The sequence below is a fragment of the Gavia stellata genome, chromosome 28 (assembly GCF_030936135.1).
Source record: "Gavia stellata isolate bGavSte3 chromosome 28, bGavSte3.hap2, whole genome shotgun sequence".
NCBI classification, from domain to species: domain Eukaryota; kingdom Metazoa; phylum Chordata; class Aves; order Gaviiformes; family Gaviidae; genus Gavia; species Gavia stellata.
In genome coordinates, this window is record NC_082621.1 from 9,383,352 (window position 1) to 9,401,663 (window position 18,312).

The window sequence follows — 18,312 nt, forward strand, 5'->3', positions numbered from 1 at the left end:
TTTTTTCCCCCGTTTTTTTCTTTTTGAATGACGCCAGACAGTTCATTGATTTTTGGAACCATGTTTGTATAATGTTTTAGTAAGATCTGTCAAGGCCAGGAACTGCATTAGGGTTCAACACACTAAATCAAAAGGCTATTGCAGGCCAGTTCTGTCATTTTGTTAAACTGAATGGACCAGGGCAAGGCAGCAGTATAAATTATGGTCCATGCTCCCAGTGGAGACCAATTATTTTCTGCTTGTTGGTCTCCTTATCAAAAGTTATGCCATGTTCAGAAATCTTTGACTTTTAACACCTTACAGTTAGGGAGGGTTGGCCCTGTAAGACAAAGGCTTGTGAAGCCTCAGGACTTTATGAAGGAGAACAAAGAACTCCTCCTCCTGGAAAAATAAATCTTGCAGCTAGCACATTAGCTTCCTGTTGCATATTTTAGGTTATAAGCTCCACCTAGAGCCTATACAAGTTCATTACAAGCTTCTTTATCCATTGACTGCAGGAATCTGAAATGCAGGTGGGTCTGTAGTCAGGGAATATAAGACAGGACTCACAGCTTGTTGCCTTCAGAGGTCAGGCTCACTCTCTGGTAGAGTCTTTCAGCCAAGTGTTTGAAGGAAATTCAATGCGATGCATCCAAAAGAATTCCCAGGCATAAGCCAGTTTTCTCACAAGGGAAACTGAGTGAACAGGGGGCTGTGTATTTTCATTGGTACCTGGGGGAGGAAAAGGCATGTAGCTGAACCTGTGCAGGGGGGCAGTGGAATGCTAATTGACCAGGCCAGTCCAGCTGGAGAATGTAGAAGGAGTGGCTATGTCAGGGAATTGCGGTGGCTGGAACAGGCTATGTGTCAGGCTGATAAGTTAGGGCAGACCAGGAAGTCAGTGACAAGTATGAATCAGAATGGAGCAGTGTGTTATGACCTATGGACTAGTCTATAGCATGATAAATCATTGGCTTAAGATGGAAAGTATGGACTCTAAATAGAGATACTAGGCTGTGGATCAGCTTTGATAGGACCAGGGCATGGGATATCCAGGCTTCTAAGAAAATATGTATGGACCAGGCTAGGCAAGGAGTCAAAATGAATGTACCAGAAGAGAGCAGCATTCATAAAGTTGGGGTAGTGGGCAAAATATGAAGCCAGACCAGGTTAATTGTGATGCAAAAGTGTATCAAGCTAAGGAAGGAGACAAAAGTCAATCTGGTGGCCACACTGTTCTCCACTGCCAATGAATTTCCCAACCGTACATCACGCCATCTTCAGAAATAACTCCAGCAGTGCTTGTGGCACAGTTTTGCAATTCTGACAAACTGCCCCCCCGCCCCCCCCCGCGACCCGCCCCCCCCCCCCCCCCCCCCCCCCTTCCTTCTTCAGTAGCAGCTCTAGCAGTTGGCACTCTTGTTTCTGGAGATGGTGCCTGCAGCACATGCTCAGGCTGCTGCTTCCATCTACTGCCTATCAGCGTTCATTGCAAGCTACTTGCCTGTAAGCCATCAGGAACAACAGAAAGCAGCAGCCTGAAGCAATCTTCCCCTGGACCTGCTGCACTGGGGTTACCCAGCAGAAAGGAGAACTTAAGCAGCTGAGAGTCACTGTGGATGTACTAGATCAAAGAAGAAGTTGCACTGCTGTCAGGCATCTGGAAACTATTGGTTTCCAGATTGAAACTATTTGCATGTCCAAAGAAGGGCAAAGAAGCTGGTGAAGGGTCTAGAAAACAAGTCCTGTGAGGAGCAGCTGAGGGAACTGGGGTTGTTCAGTCTGGAGAAAAGGAAGCTCAAGGGAGACCTTACCACCCTCTACAACTACTTGAAAGGAGGTTGTAGCAAGGTGGGTATTGGTCTCTTTTCCCAAGTAACAAGTGATAGGACAAGAGGAAATGGCCGTAAGTTGCACCAGTGCAGGTTTAGATTGGATATTAGGAAATTTTTTTTCACCAAAAGGGTTGTCAAACGTAGGAAGATTCTGCCCAGGGAGGTGATTGAGTCACCTTCCCTGGAGGTATTTAAAAGATGTGTAGATGTGGTGCTCAGGGACATGGTTTAGTGGTGGACTTGGCAGCGTTAGGTTAACGGTTGGACTTTATGGTCTTAAAAGTCTTTTCCAACCTAAATGATTCTATGACTCTATGATTCTATGGTAACAGAATGTGACTGAATGAGCCTGAGGGATGGGCTTGGCATGAATGTAGCATACTAGGGGTCTGGGTGAAGAGGGAAGGTCCAGGTCAGACAGCTGGCTATGTTCTCACACTGTTCAAACATGTCATGATCAGGATCAACAGTAGCTCAGCAAGACCATACCAGAGTAGCAGGTGGCAGGAAAGTGCTTGATCAGGCAATGGGTTAGATGCTGCTAGTCTATAGAGTGGTATATGTCGCTGAAACAGTGATGGAGCAAGCTAAGGAAAGGCTGTGATTTATGTTCAGGAGATCAAATCAGAACATAATACACAACTAAGGAATGAGGCAAGGCTTATGACAAAACACATGGGGAGGAGACCAAACAGCGGTACATACTGGGTAAGCCAGAAGAAAGCAGTGTGTTGATATTGATAAACATGATCAGGGAAGTCAGTTACATCTAAAAGGCCAGTCTGGGAGAGTGGTTTAGTGTAGGTACTCTGAATACATCAAGGTGAATCTTAGATCCTCCGTCAAATTCATCAAAGATCCTTTGCTGCAGCTGTCTTCCCAGGCAAATCTGGAGACACTTTCAAATGTGATTAGCTCATAAAGCTGGAATAGGCTGTGTTCTGCAAGTCAGGTGCTGCTGGATTTCAGCTGGGACACTCTCCCACACACACACACACACTTCTTCCTGCTGTGCACTTATGCTTCCACTTGCCCCAGACCATCAATTCAGGCAACTAGTACCTCTTTCATCTTCCTGGTAACCTCTTACATGTGAGAATGTTCAAGGCCATTTTCCTAATCTGTGCCTACAGAGTTTGGTAGCAGTTTTCTCCACACATCAAATCATCAGGAGGATTACACTGTAGATGCACACTGGTAATTGTGACTAAAGAAAAGAACTCCAAAGGGTTTTACATGTGTGGTCGTAAATAGAGTAGATCACAGCTGATGCTGACTGTCATAGCTCCATTTGCTGAAGAAGACCTTGATTTCAGTCAGTTTTAGTCCAGTGTGATTTTCTAAGGGGTGGGAGGAAATGGAGGAACCAAGGTGTGGAAGAGGTATTTCGGTCTACTGTAGAACTATGATGGACTCAGTTGGAGTAATGGGTAGAAAAAATGGGCATGGCTTGAGGGGGGCAAGGCTAGTAGGGATGTACAGCACAAGTGCAGATGATTGAGATGTCTTTGAAGTCTGAATGTCTCATTCAAAAGGCCATGATGCATGATGAAGTAGCAGCTGTCAGTGGTGTAGTAAACATAGTTGTAGCAGGATAAAGGTATGCTTTAAAGTGGATAGGCCGAATCAGGACAACAGAATGACATATGGGGAATTTTGGAACAGTGATTTAGGGTCAAAGGTCAGGTATGACACAGGAATCAAATGTGTTCACTAGACAAGAAGCTGTTTTGACAGGGGTGGAAAAGGCCACATCAATAGGTTAACTCAGATGTGCTGAACTGAGGTAGTGAAGGAATGAAAAATGGATAAGGCCAAAGCAGAGTTAGTGTGGTTAGTGTGGACAGTACAAAGACAGAAGGATGAGGAATATGTCCAAGGCCAATGGATAGAGCATAAAGGTCAGGGCACACTGGGGTAGTAGGATAAAATAACATAATGAATAGAGTAGGCTAGGGAAATAGTTAGAGTCAATGGGGGATGGATTAGTTCAGAGTAAGTCCTTGGCAATGGGGCATGGTGAATAGGCCAGGCAAGATTATTACATTAATTCAGACAGCAGTGGGAGCAGGGGACACCAAAGTTGGGTAACACAAGTCAGACAACTAAAAACTGTGTTTAGTACAACAGACCAAGTGAGGGAGTGGGATGGCATGAGGAGTCAGAGACAGCAGTGAGATAACATCAGACTGGCGTGTGGATAACATGGTTAAGACAAAGGATAGCATGGATAAAGGATAGAATAGATAATCCAAGACAGAACGATAGTTTAATATGTGTGAAATGTGCTGTGACAAATAGTGCGATGAATAGGACACTCGAGCAAAAGGTTCAGGGCTTGAATAACAAGCTGAGTTACTGGGGTATGGGTGTGCATCAGACCAGCATGGCGGAGTCCAAAACTCTGGGCTCCTGTTTGCTTGGAACACAGTTGAGGCTTACCAGTAAATGCCATGTAAGGTCACTAATTGTTTTCAGATGTCAGTCTCCTTTGACCACTTTAATGGGGCATAGACTGAAAGTTATAATCTAGAAAAAAGGCCATTGCTGACCTGGTTCTGTTATACCATGCATTGGGTATACATTGACAGTGCAGTGCTTCAGGACTGGAAAGGGGAAGTAGTCTGTAACTCAGAATAGTATGTCCCCATTCCCCTCTCACTTTAAGGCACTCCTCTAATGTTTACTTGTAGATTCTGGTGTAAAGAAGGGAATGAGCACATTGATAGGAAAGGAGCAATTTTTAATGTACCTCCTTATGTACTGGTAATGGTGAGAAAGAGGAGGTTTAGTCTGAGGGTTTCCAGGGCACTCACTGCTGTTGTACACTAGGAGATACAGGAGGACATCCTGCCCTGCTGGTTCTAGTGGAGCTACTTTTGTTTTACAGTGGAGCATATGGCTTTGAACTTTTGAACCTGACTCAGTAGGAGTGCATTAGCTTTGGTTAAAGCAATTCACACCAGCCAGGAATATTACCTATGATCTCTGTCCCTTGCAGAGAAGCAATCTTTGCTGCCTTTGGTCCTCACTCCTGCGAGTTGTTAAATAATGTTATGCTTTCTCTGGCCAGGGTTAAGCAAGGGCCTATTTGCAATGCAGGTGCACATTGGCCCAGTGACCCCAAGGCAATGTCATGACAGCCCCTGGAGCTGTTCAGAAGTTTTAGAAAAACCGTAACTCTCTCCAGCTCTGATGTTACAAGGGTGTAACATCAGAGAGATCAGTGTTCCCAGTCTCATCTAGATTTGGATTGATGTGATCCTGCCTCTCCTTCAGACAATGAAATATTTATCTTCATTAAAAAACTAAGAGCAATTAACCAGAGCTAACAAGGACTTCTGGGATTAGACTCACTCCTGAGATTAAAAACTTTCCCAGCTGGTGATTAGCCCTCTCTCCAATTCTCTACAACCCAGTGCCTCCCCTGGGAGGGACTCAGCTAAACACAAAGGCCTAGTTAAAACTTGGTGAAACTCTAGTGCCTTGGCATGAAGGCACTCAGCATCTTAGAAAGAAACTTCATTGTCTTGGGAAGAGAGGACAAGAAGAAAGGGATGTGAGCAAAGGCAGAGGGGAAGAGCTGGAGAAACTGAAAGCCAGAGGCAAATTCAAGTTGTTTTTAATATCAATGAGAAAATCTGAGGTCCAAACACTACTGTTATTTGCCCTGTGTCTAAAATGTATTCTGGTCATCCGTGTTTCTCAGTGTAGGTCTTCCTGAGACTCAGTCATCTGTGTGAACACTGACACGCTGCAGTTAGTTCCTGATCTGTCCCAGTTTAAAGTCAAAATAATCTGCTTGTTAGCACAAGAATGATTGTCTTGTTTCAGAGCAGATAGGTTAATTCATACCATCTGTGCTTGAGGAACAGAGGATCATTTGGGACTCATGATCTCCATATACTTTCTCACAAACAGAAAAGACCAATTTTCCTTTCACTCAGTGCAGTATGTATCAGAACTAAGACCATTAGACACACTACGTGTGCGTGAGATAAGATCATGGTAAGACACAAGTTATCTCTTCCTCATCCCTGTACAAATCAGAAATAGCTCTGCTTCCTGGTGCTACACTCTCAAACAATGATGAAAAACAGTATTCATTTTCTTTTGTCAAAAGACCTGATTCTTTTAAAGGAGGTACGTATACCAAAATCAGAACAGCTGTTTATGATGGGACACTGGGTTGCAGGAGTAAGAATATCACTGGGTAGGACTTACCCCACATTGGATGCTGTGAATGATCTACAAGAGTGATTCAGGTACCTACAGGAAGGTATCTATAGCCATTTAGATGCCTCAGGGTATCTGAGGCATCTGTGGAGTGCTTGCAGTTAGAAAACAGGACCTTTTGGGAACTCCAGTTCCCGGGAGCAGAAAGAATTACTTTGTGGTTTTTTTAGTGCTGATGCACCAGTGTGTCAACATGTTAAGCAGTCTATACTAGCAAATAAAATGTAGCAAAGACCATTTTCTAGCTTTGAGACCAACTAGCGTACCAAAGAACTATGTCTCTAAAACTAAAGTCTTTTACACTCTTAAATTAGGTATCTACTTCCAGGCTCTCTATAACGAATGTGTCCTGGAATTGCCTAAACCTCCGTCCACACCCTGGCACCATCTGCCAGAATTTGGGCTGTGCCCTGACTGATTTCAGCTCACTGTTAGCAGACATGATCAAGTAGTTTATCAGAGAGGGATTATAAGAGATTATTTAATTTCCTGACATCCAGTGCTACTTTTATCTGTAACAGAGTCTCTAGAAAAGGGGTTTTGAAAAAAAAATCTTTCCCTTGTCCTCACCCACTCCAAACTGGAGATGAGTCATTTACTAACGGGGTTGATAAGAGGAACATTTCTATAGCAAACTAAAAAAACCTGCTAGGAATACATCACAGTAGATGTCCTACATGTTAGAGAACAAATGTTATCATGAACCTCTCAGGTTATGCTGGGAATAGTGTATCTCTGGTTGATGGTAAACATATTAATTTTAGAATAATACAATAATTTAGGTTGGAAGGGATTTCTGGAGGTTGTCTGGTTGAAATCCTATTCACAGCAGGGCAAAGTAAGTCAGGTTGCCCAGGGACCTGTTCAGTATAGTTTTAGTATCTTTAAGTATATGTGCTTCTCTAGGCATAAGTTTCAATACTTTGAGTGTTAGAGAAAAATATATCATCCTGGATTTAATAGCCTGAGAGAGACAAGGCTATTGTCACTCCATGTCCCCAAGGCCAAAGTTGTATTCCCAGCAGGCACATGCACACAGAGCACACATATATACCACATATGTATATACATGTATACATATATACACACATGCACATGGCTGGCCACACGGATCACAGACGTTCAGAGCACTCACACAAACATATCACCAATGGCCTCATCCTGCTCCCCTCTCTGGCTGAGAAGAATGGAGGTCCACCAATGAGAATATATGTGTTTGTATGCACACATGTAGAGGGTGTATCCCTCCAGCAGTCAGGTTCAGCTTGCACCCCCAGATTCTTTTCTGCAAGGCCTCTACCTGTCCTGTTGCACAGAGTTACTCTTATCTGGGTCCCAGACTTTGTATTTGTCCTTAATGAAATCCATAAGGTTGCTGGCAGCCCATTTGTCTATCCTGTTGAGGTCCTCACAAATAGCAGCTCTGCTCTCCACCATATCAACACTCTTCTCAGTCTGATATCATCCACAGTACCATACTCTGACCTGGTATCAAGGTTCTTTAACTAAGACATTGCAAAACGTATGAGTTTTCACAAACAGCTACAAAGGAATCCAAAATATATAGGCCTTCATGATTTAAGAAGTACTGTTTAGAAGGGCTACTGAAAGTGACTACAGTGTCAGTCTGAATCTTTCTACCTTTCACTTCCCATTCTGTTCCTGAAATACCTAAGCTGCACACAGTATACATAAGTCCTGGGATTCTTCTGAAGTGGAACAAAAAAAGTTTTTTCCCAGTGAAAACCTCAGAACATGTAAGTTTTTAAATTAGTAAAGGCAAGACTCCACTAGTCCATATTGGAAACATCACTGAAGGACTTGTTCTTTCCACCCAGGCAAGTCCTCCAACAATATTTGTGGCACTGAACTCCTTCACTTTCTTATGACTCGTATTTCTGCATGCCTATCTGCATGTGGAGAACTATGAGCAAACATCTCATTATTTTCAATATCTTATGAAGCTTTTGAATATTAAAACTCCTTAATAATGTTTAAGTTACTTTATGGTAGTGTGTTTCATGTCATGACAGATCCAGTAAGACGCGATGGGGGCTCGGAACATCAAAGATCTTTGTTATGTGCAGTGACATTGCAAACGATTGCAGTAGCTTTACCAGCTAAAGATTGCTCCCAAAATAATGCTTATGAACTGATTCTCAGTTAAACAAAGTTTTAGTTTGTATTATTGGCTAGTTTATTTTGGTTTGAATGGAACCCCTTTTCTTCTGTCCAGTACATACATCTGTAGGAAGAGTCATATTTGAGAATTTATTTTGATTAAATAAAAGTTGCATTATTACATAAATGTATATGATGGTGGAACTTGTCTGCAATCAGAAAGAAAATACACCATGGGCACTAATCGCAAGGTCTTCCCTCTGATGGTTTTGGCAGTGTGCTTTCATTTTAGCATTAACTTAGCAGACATTGGACTGTTTCATGGAGTCATACCCACATGGTAAGCATGTATAGCAAGAAAGGAAGTCAATCAGCCATCTGTGTCTCTGCTGGGATTCCTCTGTGCGAAATATTAACCATTACAGGATTCAGAGCATATGAATGAACAGATCAGAGAAACAAGTGACACAGTCTCTGGCAACATCTAAACCAACTGTCCTTGACTTATCAGAGGCCTTTACCGAAACAGAATTCCTGAGGGCAAATCATCCAGGTCTCTGGCTATAAGGAGTGCCTGGTGTATCTCCCTGAGGCTTGGAATGATGATAGCTTCACATGGAGGAAGTGTGTTTCAGCTGATGTTTTGAGTAACCAGATGAAGGAACTGTGAAAAGAGGTGAACAAGCTGTGTTGTCAGGCAGGAGGAACAGAAGAGCAACAGGGACTTCTGTCGTGTTAAAGGGCAAAGTAATTTGGCAGAAAATAAACCCTTTTGCATTCCAGCTTGTCCTCAGATATCAGAGAGGCTGAGGGTGGCTAGGCTTAGATTCTGAGTGATGCCCAATTCTCTGTGTTACAAGTTCAGTAGCGTTCAATATATATATTGAACTCTCACAATTATGGATACACTAGTAACACCATACACTTTAAGACTAGTCTCATTGCATGAACTAGGATGGCCACCCTTAAGGAATTTGGTTGCATTCAATGAGAACTCGCATGGCTAGATTAATGAATAGTGCAGTTTATTGAAGCAACAGATACACAAGTCCTTTTGGATTGCCAGTGATAGAACTACTGCCTACAAAGTGTGTGCACATAGCAAGAACATGAGTAATATAGCCTGGCTACAAATGCATTAAATTACGAAAAAACTCTATAGAGATTTCTAAGTTTCCTGGGGAAGCACTCGATATAACCAAAAGTTTGAATCTTACACAAAGGCATCTCTGTGGGGGGGAAGAGAGACTCAGCCCATCGACTGATCCCGGATGTCAGAGCAGGTCTGGGATAGTATCTTCCCTAACATCCCTCCTCCCTTAAGCCTTTTTATACTACTTTTTACTTTTCAGGTCGAGCTTGAGTGACTCTAGCCATACATTTCTTGGTTGTAATTGGTGTAAAAGTTTCTCGCTTTGCTTTTAAAGGTATAGACCAAGAAAAATTCAGAGCACAAGCTCAGTGATGGGTGGTCGCATCTTGGAGGCAGGTAGCTTTTGGGATGGAGGTGTGTTTTGGTATTAGAATGAGATTATAAGGAGCAAAGTTCACCCAAGGATAGTATTTTGTCAAAAAAGTGACAGACTGTGGGCCCCTTCCCAGGCGTATTTATTAAATTGTAAAATACTTCACTACACACCATTACACACACTAAATAGGTTATTGTGTCTTTGTACAGTAGCATTGTCTTTGACCAGGTATGTATCCTAGTTACCAGGGTGAATCTCCATCTCATTGTTCCATAATACCTTCCAGTTCCCGTCTTATCACAGAACCTGGCTGCAGTATCTCTACTATGCTCCACGCTCTGTGTAGTTTCTCTCAGAGTCAGCACACCAAGCTCCCCTGATGTTGCCAACATCTAAGGGTGCCTAGGGAACTTCTGTGGGATGGATTCCTTGCATATTTGCCATACTCCACCTGGAAAGTCTCTTCAATGCTGTACCTTTCCTAAAAATGCAAATATAAATTTAATTTCTAAGTCTCCTCCAGCAATAATTCCACAGCTTCTCAGACCCTAAAGAACCAAGAACCTGAGCCCTATCATATAGTGAAGGAGGGACAGCTAGAGACAAGTTTGAGCATTAATGGAGACTCCCACAATGGAAGAGGCTAGAAACTTGTGACATTTGGCAATACAAAGTTCCTTTGCCTGCAGAGCCGCAGTTACAAAACAGGTGTAATGTGCTAAAGTTGTGTGGTTAAAGGCTACTCACCATAAACACAAAGGCCAGTTAAAGATCAGGGGAGCAATGATAGACAGAGGAACCCTAGTAACTTAATCAGTGGATGCAGAGCACAGTGACTTGACTACTCCTAGAGTTATCCAAGAGATTAGCCTGATTCTCCTGATGTCAAATACATCACACTGAGTCAACCACAGAAACTTCCCCCAAACTCCATGCAGACTGAAGGGGGTATAGGACTATGGGATCAGGAGGACTTTGGGATTGTAGAAAACTTATTATGGGATGTTTCAAGGGGATTTTGTGATGTTTAAGGGAAGGACCAAAGCCAGGGAAAGAGAGAGACCAAGGTGAATTGGGGAGGGACATGGGAAAATAGAAGGAATAGCGAGATAAAGGGACCAGTGGAGTGTAAACAGATCGCTGGTTAGTATGCTTGTCTGGCCAAGTCCTGAGCCTAATCACTAGTCTGTCCTACTTCTTACTTAAATTTATTCCTAATTATTTTCTTGAATGAAAGTGATTTCTATTTTGAGGTGTTTGACGCTAGTGAAGTTCAAGCTGGAGTATCCAGGAAATAGGAGATCATGTCTAGGAACCACCTACCAGATATACCGTAAGCCTTGAGGTTAAATATTGGAGAGACAGAGTCTGAGAGACTGCTACTAGGGAAAGCATAGTCCTGGACCAGCTATGCATTTGTATATGTGTGTGTGTGTCCATGTGTGTTAGTGTGCATAGGTAATGAAAAAGAGGTCTGAGTACAGCAACTGAGTACAGTACATACTGAGGGCTGACCAATCGGAAAGCAGCTCTGCAAGGAAGGACCTGGGGGTCCTTGGCGACAACAAGTTGACCATCATCTTGACTGCCATCATGCGGCATGTACAGGACAACCAGGCAATCAGGCCCAGTCAACATGGGTTTATGAAAGGCAGGTCCTACCTGATCTCCTTCTATGACAAGGTCACCCACTTAGCAGATGAGGGAGAGGCTGTGGATATAGTCTACCTAGACCTTAGTAAAGCCTTTGACACTTTTCTACAACATTCTCCTGGAGAAACTGACTGCTCAGGGCTTGGATGGGTGCACTCTTCACTGTGTAAAAAACTGTCTGGATGGCAGGGCCCAAAAGGTTGTGGTGAATGGAGTTCAATCCAGCTGGCAGCCAGTCACAAGTGGTGTCCCCCAGGACTCAGTTTTGGGACCGGTCTTGTTTAATATATTTATCGATGATCTGGATGAGGGGATCAAGTGCACCCTCAGCAAGTTTGCAGATGACACCAAGTTGGGCGGGTGTGTTGATCTGCTTGAGAGTGGGAAGGCTCTGCAGAGGGGTCTGAACAGGCTGGATCAATGGGCTGAGGCCAATTGTATGAGGTTCAACAAGGCCAAGTGCTGAGTCCTATACTTGCGTCACAACAACCCCATGCAACGCTACAGGCTTGGGGACGGGTGGCTGGAAAGCTGCCTGGTGGAAAAGGACCTGGGGGTGCTGGTTGACAGCCGGCTGAACATGAACTGGCAGTGTGCCCAGGTGGCCAAGAAGGCCAATGGCACCCTGGCCTGTATCAGAAGTAGTGTGGCCAGCAGGAGTAGGGAAGTGATCGTGCCCCTGTGAGGCCTCACCTCGAATCCTGTGTTCAGTTTTGGGCCCTTCACTACAAGAAGGACATTGAGGTGCTGGAGTGTGTCCAGAGAAGGGCGATGAAGCTGGTGAGGGGTCTGGAGCACCAGTCTTATGAGGAGCGGCTGAGGGAACTGGGGTTGTTTAGCCTGGAGAAAAGGAGGCTGAGGGGAGAACTTATCGCTCTCTACAACTACCTGAAAGGGGGTTGTAGAGAGGTAGGTGCTGGTCTCTTCTCCCAAGTGACAAGTGACAGAACAAGAGGAAGTGGCCTCAACTTGCGCCAGGGGAGGTTTAGGCTGGATATTAGGAAAAATTTCTTTCTTGCGAGAGTGGCCAAACATTGGAATAAGCTGCCCAGGGAAGTGGTGGAGTCACCCTCACTGGAGGTGTTCAAGGAATGTGTGGACGTGACATTGTGGGACATAGTTTAATGGGCATGGTGGTGTTAGTTGATGGTTGGACTTGATGATCTTACAGGTCTTTTCCAACCTTAGTGATTCTGTGATTCTGTGATAATCCTTGTGGCCCTTTGTTAGACTCTCTCCAGTATGTCCGTCTCTCTTTTCTACTGAGGAGCCCACCACTACACACAGAGGGCCAGTGTGGACTCACCAGTGAGGCCTCACCAGTGCTGGGTAGAGGGGGTCATCTCCTTCAATGTGCTGGCAATACTTTGCCTAATGCAGCTGAGGATACCGTTAGCCTTATCTGCAGCAAGAGCACATTGTTGGCTCATATTCATCTAACTGTACACCAGGACCTCCAGGTCCCTTTCTGTCAAGCTGTCTTCTAATTGGGTGGCCCATGCATATATTGGTGCATGGGGACCTTCCTCACCAGGTGCAGGACTTTGCACTTCCCTTTGTTGAATTTAAATAATTCATGTAAGTGAATGCTGAGGTAGAATTTGCCTTATCAGAACACAAGGAATTACAGTTCCAAAACCTTATATCACAGAAGAAATTACTTTAAAAAGTTGTTTGTCACCTTGGAAATGTTATATGTCTGTACATAGGTTCATCTGAGCTTGCCTCCCATTTCAAACCCCATTTTTTCAGTTGTATCAACAGTGATACGGCAGGGTGCTGTATGATTCTCCCTCATTTAACAATCCCAGATACCTAAGAAAGGTATTCCACCAGCTTCGCTTAAGTGATAGAAGTTTAGTAAATGAAAAGACGTCCTATATAAATCACCACTTTGAGGTGTTTATCCCTGTTACCTGCATGGGATATAAGATAATTCTTCTTTTATTAAGAAAAAATGCAGACAACCCTCTAAATAAGGGGTTTTGGCTCAGGTTTCTGGGCTTGATGACTGGGATTCATCCCACTCAATTTTGTAAGATGAGGTTTTCCATTAGAGCTAGGAAGTCTTTGCTTTCATTATAAACAAAAAGATTGAAGAATGCTTCTTTACATTACTTTTATCAGATGCATTTTAGACCTTTTCTGTAGTATGAGAATTCAGCTCTATAGAATTAACTATCTCTTCTAGCTAACATCTTAGAGAAATTACAAGCATAGGTGCAGCTATCCAGGGTGAGATTCAAGTACTTATAAAGACGTTTAGTTCCTTTTTACATGTATAAGTGCCTGGCCTGCCTGGCCTCTGTTTCAGATTGTTGTTGGTCAGCCATAGGTCTTCCCTTTTATCTTTCCACTAATTGCAGTTGTCTCAAATTTCCTACAAAATTGCAGTTGATGCCCATTTATGTAACTGACTCCAGTCCCTATCAGTCCAGTCCCTATAGTGCAGGCATCTAAACACAGGTAAAAGGACCTGGCGTCTTCTGTTGCCTCTCTTCTCAGTGGCAATCACAGATTAAAGAAAATGTCAGGTGGATTGGAACATAAGATCACAGGAGGGAAATGTTCTGTGGGTCACCAACACAGATATCTTTGTGACACAATTCCTTCCACTCCAAGAACAGAGAAATGTCTGTGTAAGGTTCTTCAGTGCTCCCACTTTCTTAGTATAGGTGGATTCTGCTTCTGCAAAGGCTGCACTGCCACACTTTGCTTTTATAGCTGCCCCAGAAAAACCAAACATTTCTACTGTGCAAAGACTGTGTAACTCAGCTCCTGTTGGCACACCCTCAGTCATGTATATAAAACAGACGTTTCCTAGCACAATTTCCTCCATACTAAGCTCTTCTCACTTTGTAAGATAACTGTACATAGAATTACACAATCATTTATGTTGGAAAACACCTTTAAGATCATCGAGACCAACTGTAAACCCAACACTGCCAAGTCTACCACTAAACCATGTCCCTAGGCACCATATCTACACTTCTTTTAAATACCTCCAAGGATGGTGACTCAACCACTTCCCTGAGCAGCCTCTTACAGTGCTTGATAAACCTTTCAGTGAAGAAATGTTTCTTAATATCTGACCTAAAACTGCCCTGGCACAACTTGAGGCCATTTCCTTTTGTCCTATCACTTGTTCCTTGAGAAAAGAGACCAGCACGCACCTTGCTACAACCTCCTGGGGGGTGGAGGTGGGGTGGGGGGTGAGCTGGGGCACCCTCTCTCTCCCTGCGCTTCCACCTTCACGGTTGCAATGATGAAGGGACTGGAACATCTCTCCTATGAGGTGAGGCTGAGAGAGCTGGGACTGTTCAGCCTGGAGATGAGAAAACTCAGGGGTTGTCTTTTCAATGTATAAAAACACCTGAAGGGAGAGCGAAAAGAAGATGGAGCCAGGGTCTTTTCAGTGGTGCCCAGTGACAGGAAAAGAGGCAATGGGCACAGACTGAAATACAGGAGGTTCTGTCTGAACAGCAGGAAACACTTTTTCACTGTGAGGGTGATTGAGCACTGGAACAGGTTGCCCAGAGAGGTTGTGGCATCTCCTTCCTTGGAGATACTCAAAAGCTGTCTGGACATGGTCTTGAGCAACAGGCTTTAAGTGGCCCTGCTTGAGCAGGGATCGTCAGACACAATGACCTCCAGAGGTCCCTTCCAACCCTGACCATGCTGTGATTCTGTGATTCACATCCAAGAGCATCTAAGTGGGATTTCCTTCTGAAGAACATTGACATAGTCTAATGCCATGATTACATTAACAGGAATACTAGTTAAAAGCTGACCCATCTAAATTTTAAATTTAAAATACGTTTTGGAGGTACTTCATTTTGCACTGTGACATTCATATACTTTTTATATTTGTCATATGGAGCATTCTAGAGAAATTGGATAAATGCTATTAGAGAATGACATTATCGGTATTTTCAGAGACTGAATTTATAGGCCAGCATTTTTTTATCCTGTGTTCCAACAACATCAATGCACTTTACTTTCACCTTCATCTCACTGAGTCTATACAGTCTGCTGGCAATACTCATACTGTCTCCAAATTAGCCAGATATTGGTAGGTCTGTAACTGGATTAATCCCATCCAACTTTAGGGAACTCACGGAAGTTTCTAAGTAGGTTTTCTTTATGGTACATGGTGAAATACAAAAATACCTTGAGGTGAAAGTTTGAAAATCATCCAGTCCTAAGCAAATATTGGGATTCATCTGATATGTGAGTATCTGTAAGGTAAACTTCTAAAATAACAGTGTTCACACTAGGTTTACTTTATTGTCAATGGACTTATCACCGATATATTCACAAAGCATACTGTTCATAACATTTTAAAACATCTGGCTTGATTAATCAAGCCTTAAAAATGTTTATGTCTTTCCACCGCATATAAAAGTGACCTGTATTCTCTGATTTGTATGTTGACACTGCATATATCTGAAAATAGGTAAAATTATTCACTCTTAAATAATAGCTGTCCATTTACTGTACAGAGATACTAGGATAAATGAAGTCCAGACATATGCGTCTTGATGGAGTGTGTCAACATAAGTGGAGTCAGTTTAATTTCAATAGCCAATGACTTGTCTATATTGTCACATTGATTTAAAATTAAGTAAGTTTAATGAATATATTTGCCAATAGCTTTTCTCAAAGCTTTTTTAAACTTTTTGTTTCTCAAGCTGTAGATGAGGGGACTGAGCATGGGAGTCAGGATAGTACAAAAAACAGATAAGACTTTGTTTAACTCTCTAAGGGCTTTAGTTTTGGGCAATGTGTAGACAGCAGTTAGGGTTCCATAGAAAACTGTGACTACAGTGAGGTGGGAGGAGCAAGTAGAGAAAGCCTTTTGCTTCCCTATACTGGAAGGGATTTTCAGGATAGCAGTGATCATACAAATACAGGATGCCAAGGTTAAAAGAAATGGAAGCATGCAGAGGCTAAAATGGATGTGAGCAATTCTGTTTTGTGGGTTTCACTGCAGGAGAGCACTAATAATGGTGCATAAGCACAAAAGAAATGGTCAATTTTGTTGGACTCACAGAAAGTCAGCCATGATGTATATAGTGTAGTACAGATGCTAGCCAGAAATCCACAAAGCCAGGATCCAGCTGATAGAAGGATGCAGCATCTGACATTCGTAAGTGTTGTATAATGCAAGGGTTTGCATATTGCTAAATGATGATCATAAGACACTGCAGATAAAAGGTGACACTTGGCACATGCCAAAGAAGCAGAGAAATAAAACTGCAAGAGACAGCTGTTAAATGAGATTCTGTTTTCCCTTGTTAGGAGGTTGAGCAGCATCCTGGGTAAGATGTTTGAAGCGTAGCAGGTCTCCAAGCAAGACAACTTCCCCAAGAAGCAGTACATAGGTGTATGTAGATGCTGATCTATCACAACCAGTAGAATGATGAGTATGTTCCCAATTATGGTCACCAAGTAGATTAATTAAAAAAACAGAAAGAGAAAAATCTGAAGTTCAGGGAGATTACCAAACCCAAAAGGGATTAATTCTGTGGGGGATGTCTGATTTTCTTGTTTTATGTCTGCCATGGCGTATGTGAAGATCTGTAATAAAATTGTTAAAATACACAAGTAGAACTAAACATACATTGAATGTTCCTGTATCATAGTATTTCTGTCTTTTTCAGTCTGAAAGCTGATTTGCAAACTTGCAGTAGAAGTTATTTAGGACACTTAAGTTTTGGAGAGTGATTCTGATGTCAATTTTGATGTTCCTGAGTAGCTGAGATTTCCAAAAGGGACAGTACAGATTTCACACAAAAGTATTGGAGACTCACATTCTTCTAGTCCAGTAATTGTAAGTCAAGAAGGCTGGGGTGTCTAAAATGTCACTAAACATTCCAATTAAGGTAGCCAAACTGCATCTAAAGGTCAATGAAGTAAACAGCTAAATATAAGTTCGTTACTTCAATGCCCCTTAAAAGTCAATTGGAACGAAGAGACATTTCTGAATGACAGTTCATTCTAATCCTAAAGTAGGCACTAAAATAGGTCAGATTACTTGTGTTCTACACATTATTGTTTCGCATCACTTTTAGTGTAAGGAGAGTGTAAATGACCAGCATATATGTACACATTTCCTTACGGATTATTTAAAACCAAACTCAAAATCATTCCTTACAGATTATTTAAATCCAACCTCAGAATCAATACAAATTAGCACAAAGGTACAAAATATTTGCTGTGATTTGCAAGGTAGGCTATAAGAGTAAAGTTTTTTACTCTCTTAGTAGAATTTGACAATTTGAATTCCCTATAATATTCAGAAAACATCCTAGACTAAAATGTCACAAAAAGACCCATAAATTACAAAGAAATTTTTGCAATTATTTTATTAAATTACCTGTGAATAGGGTGAAATACAGTTCCTAAATATGTATGTCCAGTGACATTTTAGACACACTAAGATATATATGACATCTGTACAGATTGGCCAAATATGACACAGAACCATTGGAAGATTTTCTGCTTCCTGGAGCAGCTGCTGGGGGCCAAGTGAGATATCCGAAGATATCTAAAATTCATGAATCTAAATAAAAATTTCGTAATCTAGAGACTGAATACCATCCTGAAATTCTTTGTTTCCTCAAATAAGTAAATAAGTGGATAAATAGATAATTTTGTCTGAAAAAATGTTCTTAGCTGATTCCCTTACTAAGCACAATTCAAAATTTCACATGGTGAACAAAATTTTAAAAAGATGACAAAAAAAGAAAGCTGTTTTGGGAATTTGAAAGCAATCAAGAGAACAAATTTTCCTTTCTTGATCAACCCTTGACTAGCAGTCGTTGAAAAAATGAACATTTAACAGCGTTATGATGTACCTTTGCAATGCCTTTCTTCTTTTCTTTCACTTACTGTAAGAAGGTTATTTAATATTGCAATTTTAATATTACATAGTCACTCCAAAGAGAAACCAAACAACCACTAAGTAGTAATACATGTACTCAGAACAAGACTGAAGGGTTTTTTTAGTGTTCCAG

General features: G+C 42.2%; 1 protein-coding gene across 1 annotated transcript; it reads right to left on the reverse strand.

The window, feature by feature from the left end:
• Positions 1–15,923: 15,923 nt before the first annotated feature.
• On the reverse strand, positions 15,924–16,609 carry LOC132319458 (olfactory receptor 11L1-like). The gene is given in 2 exon segments (XM_059830247.1): positions 15,924–16,241; positions 16,244–16,609. Coding segments are annotated over 2 exon segments (684 nt in total).
• Positions 16,610–18,312: the final 1,703 nt, after the last annotated feature.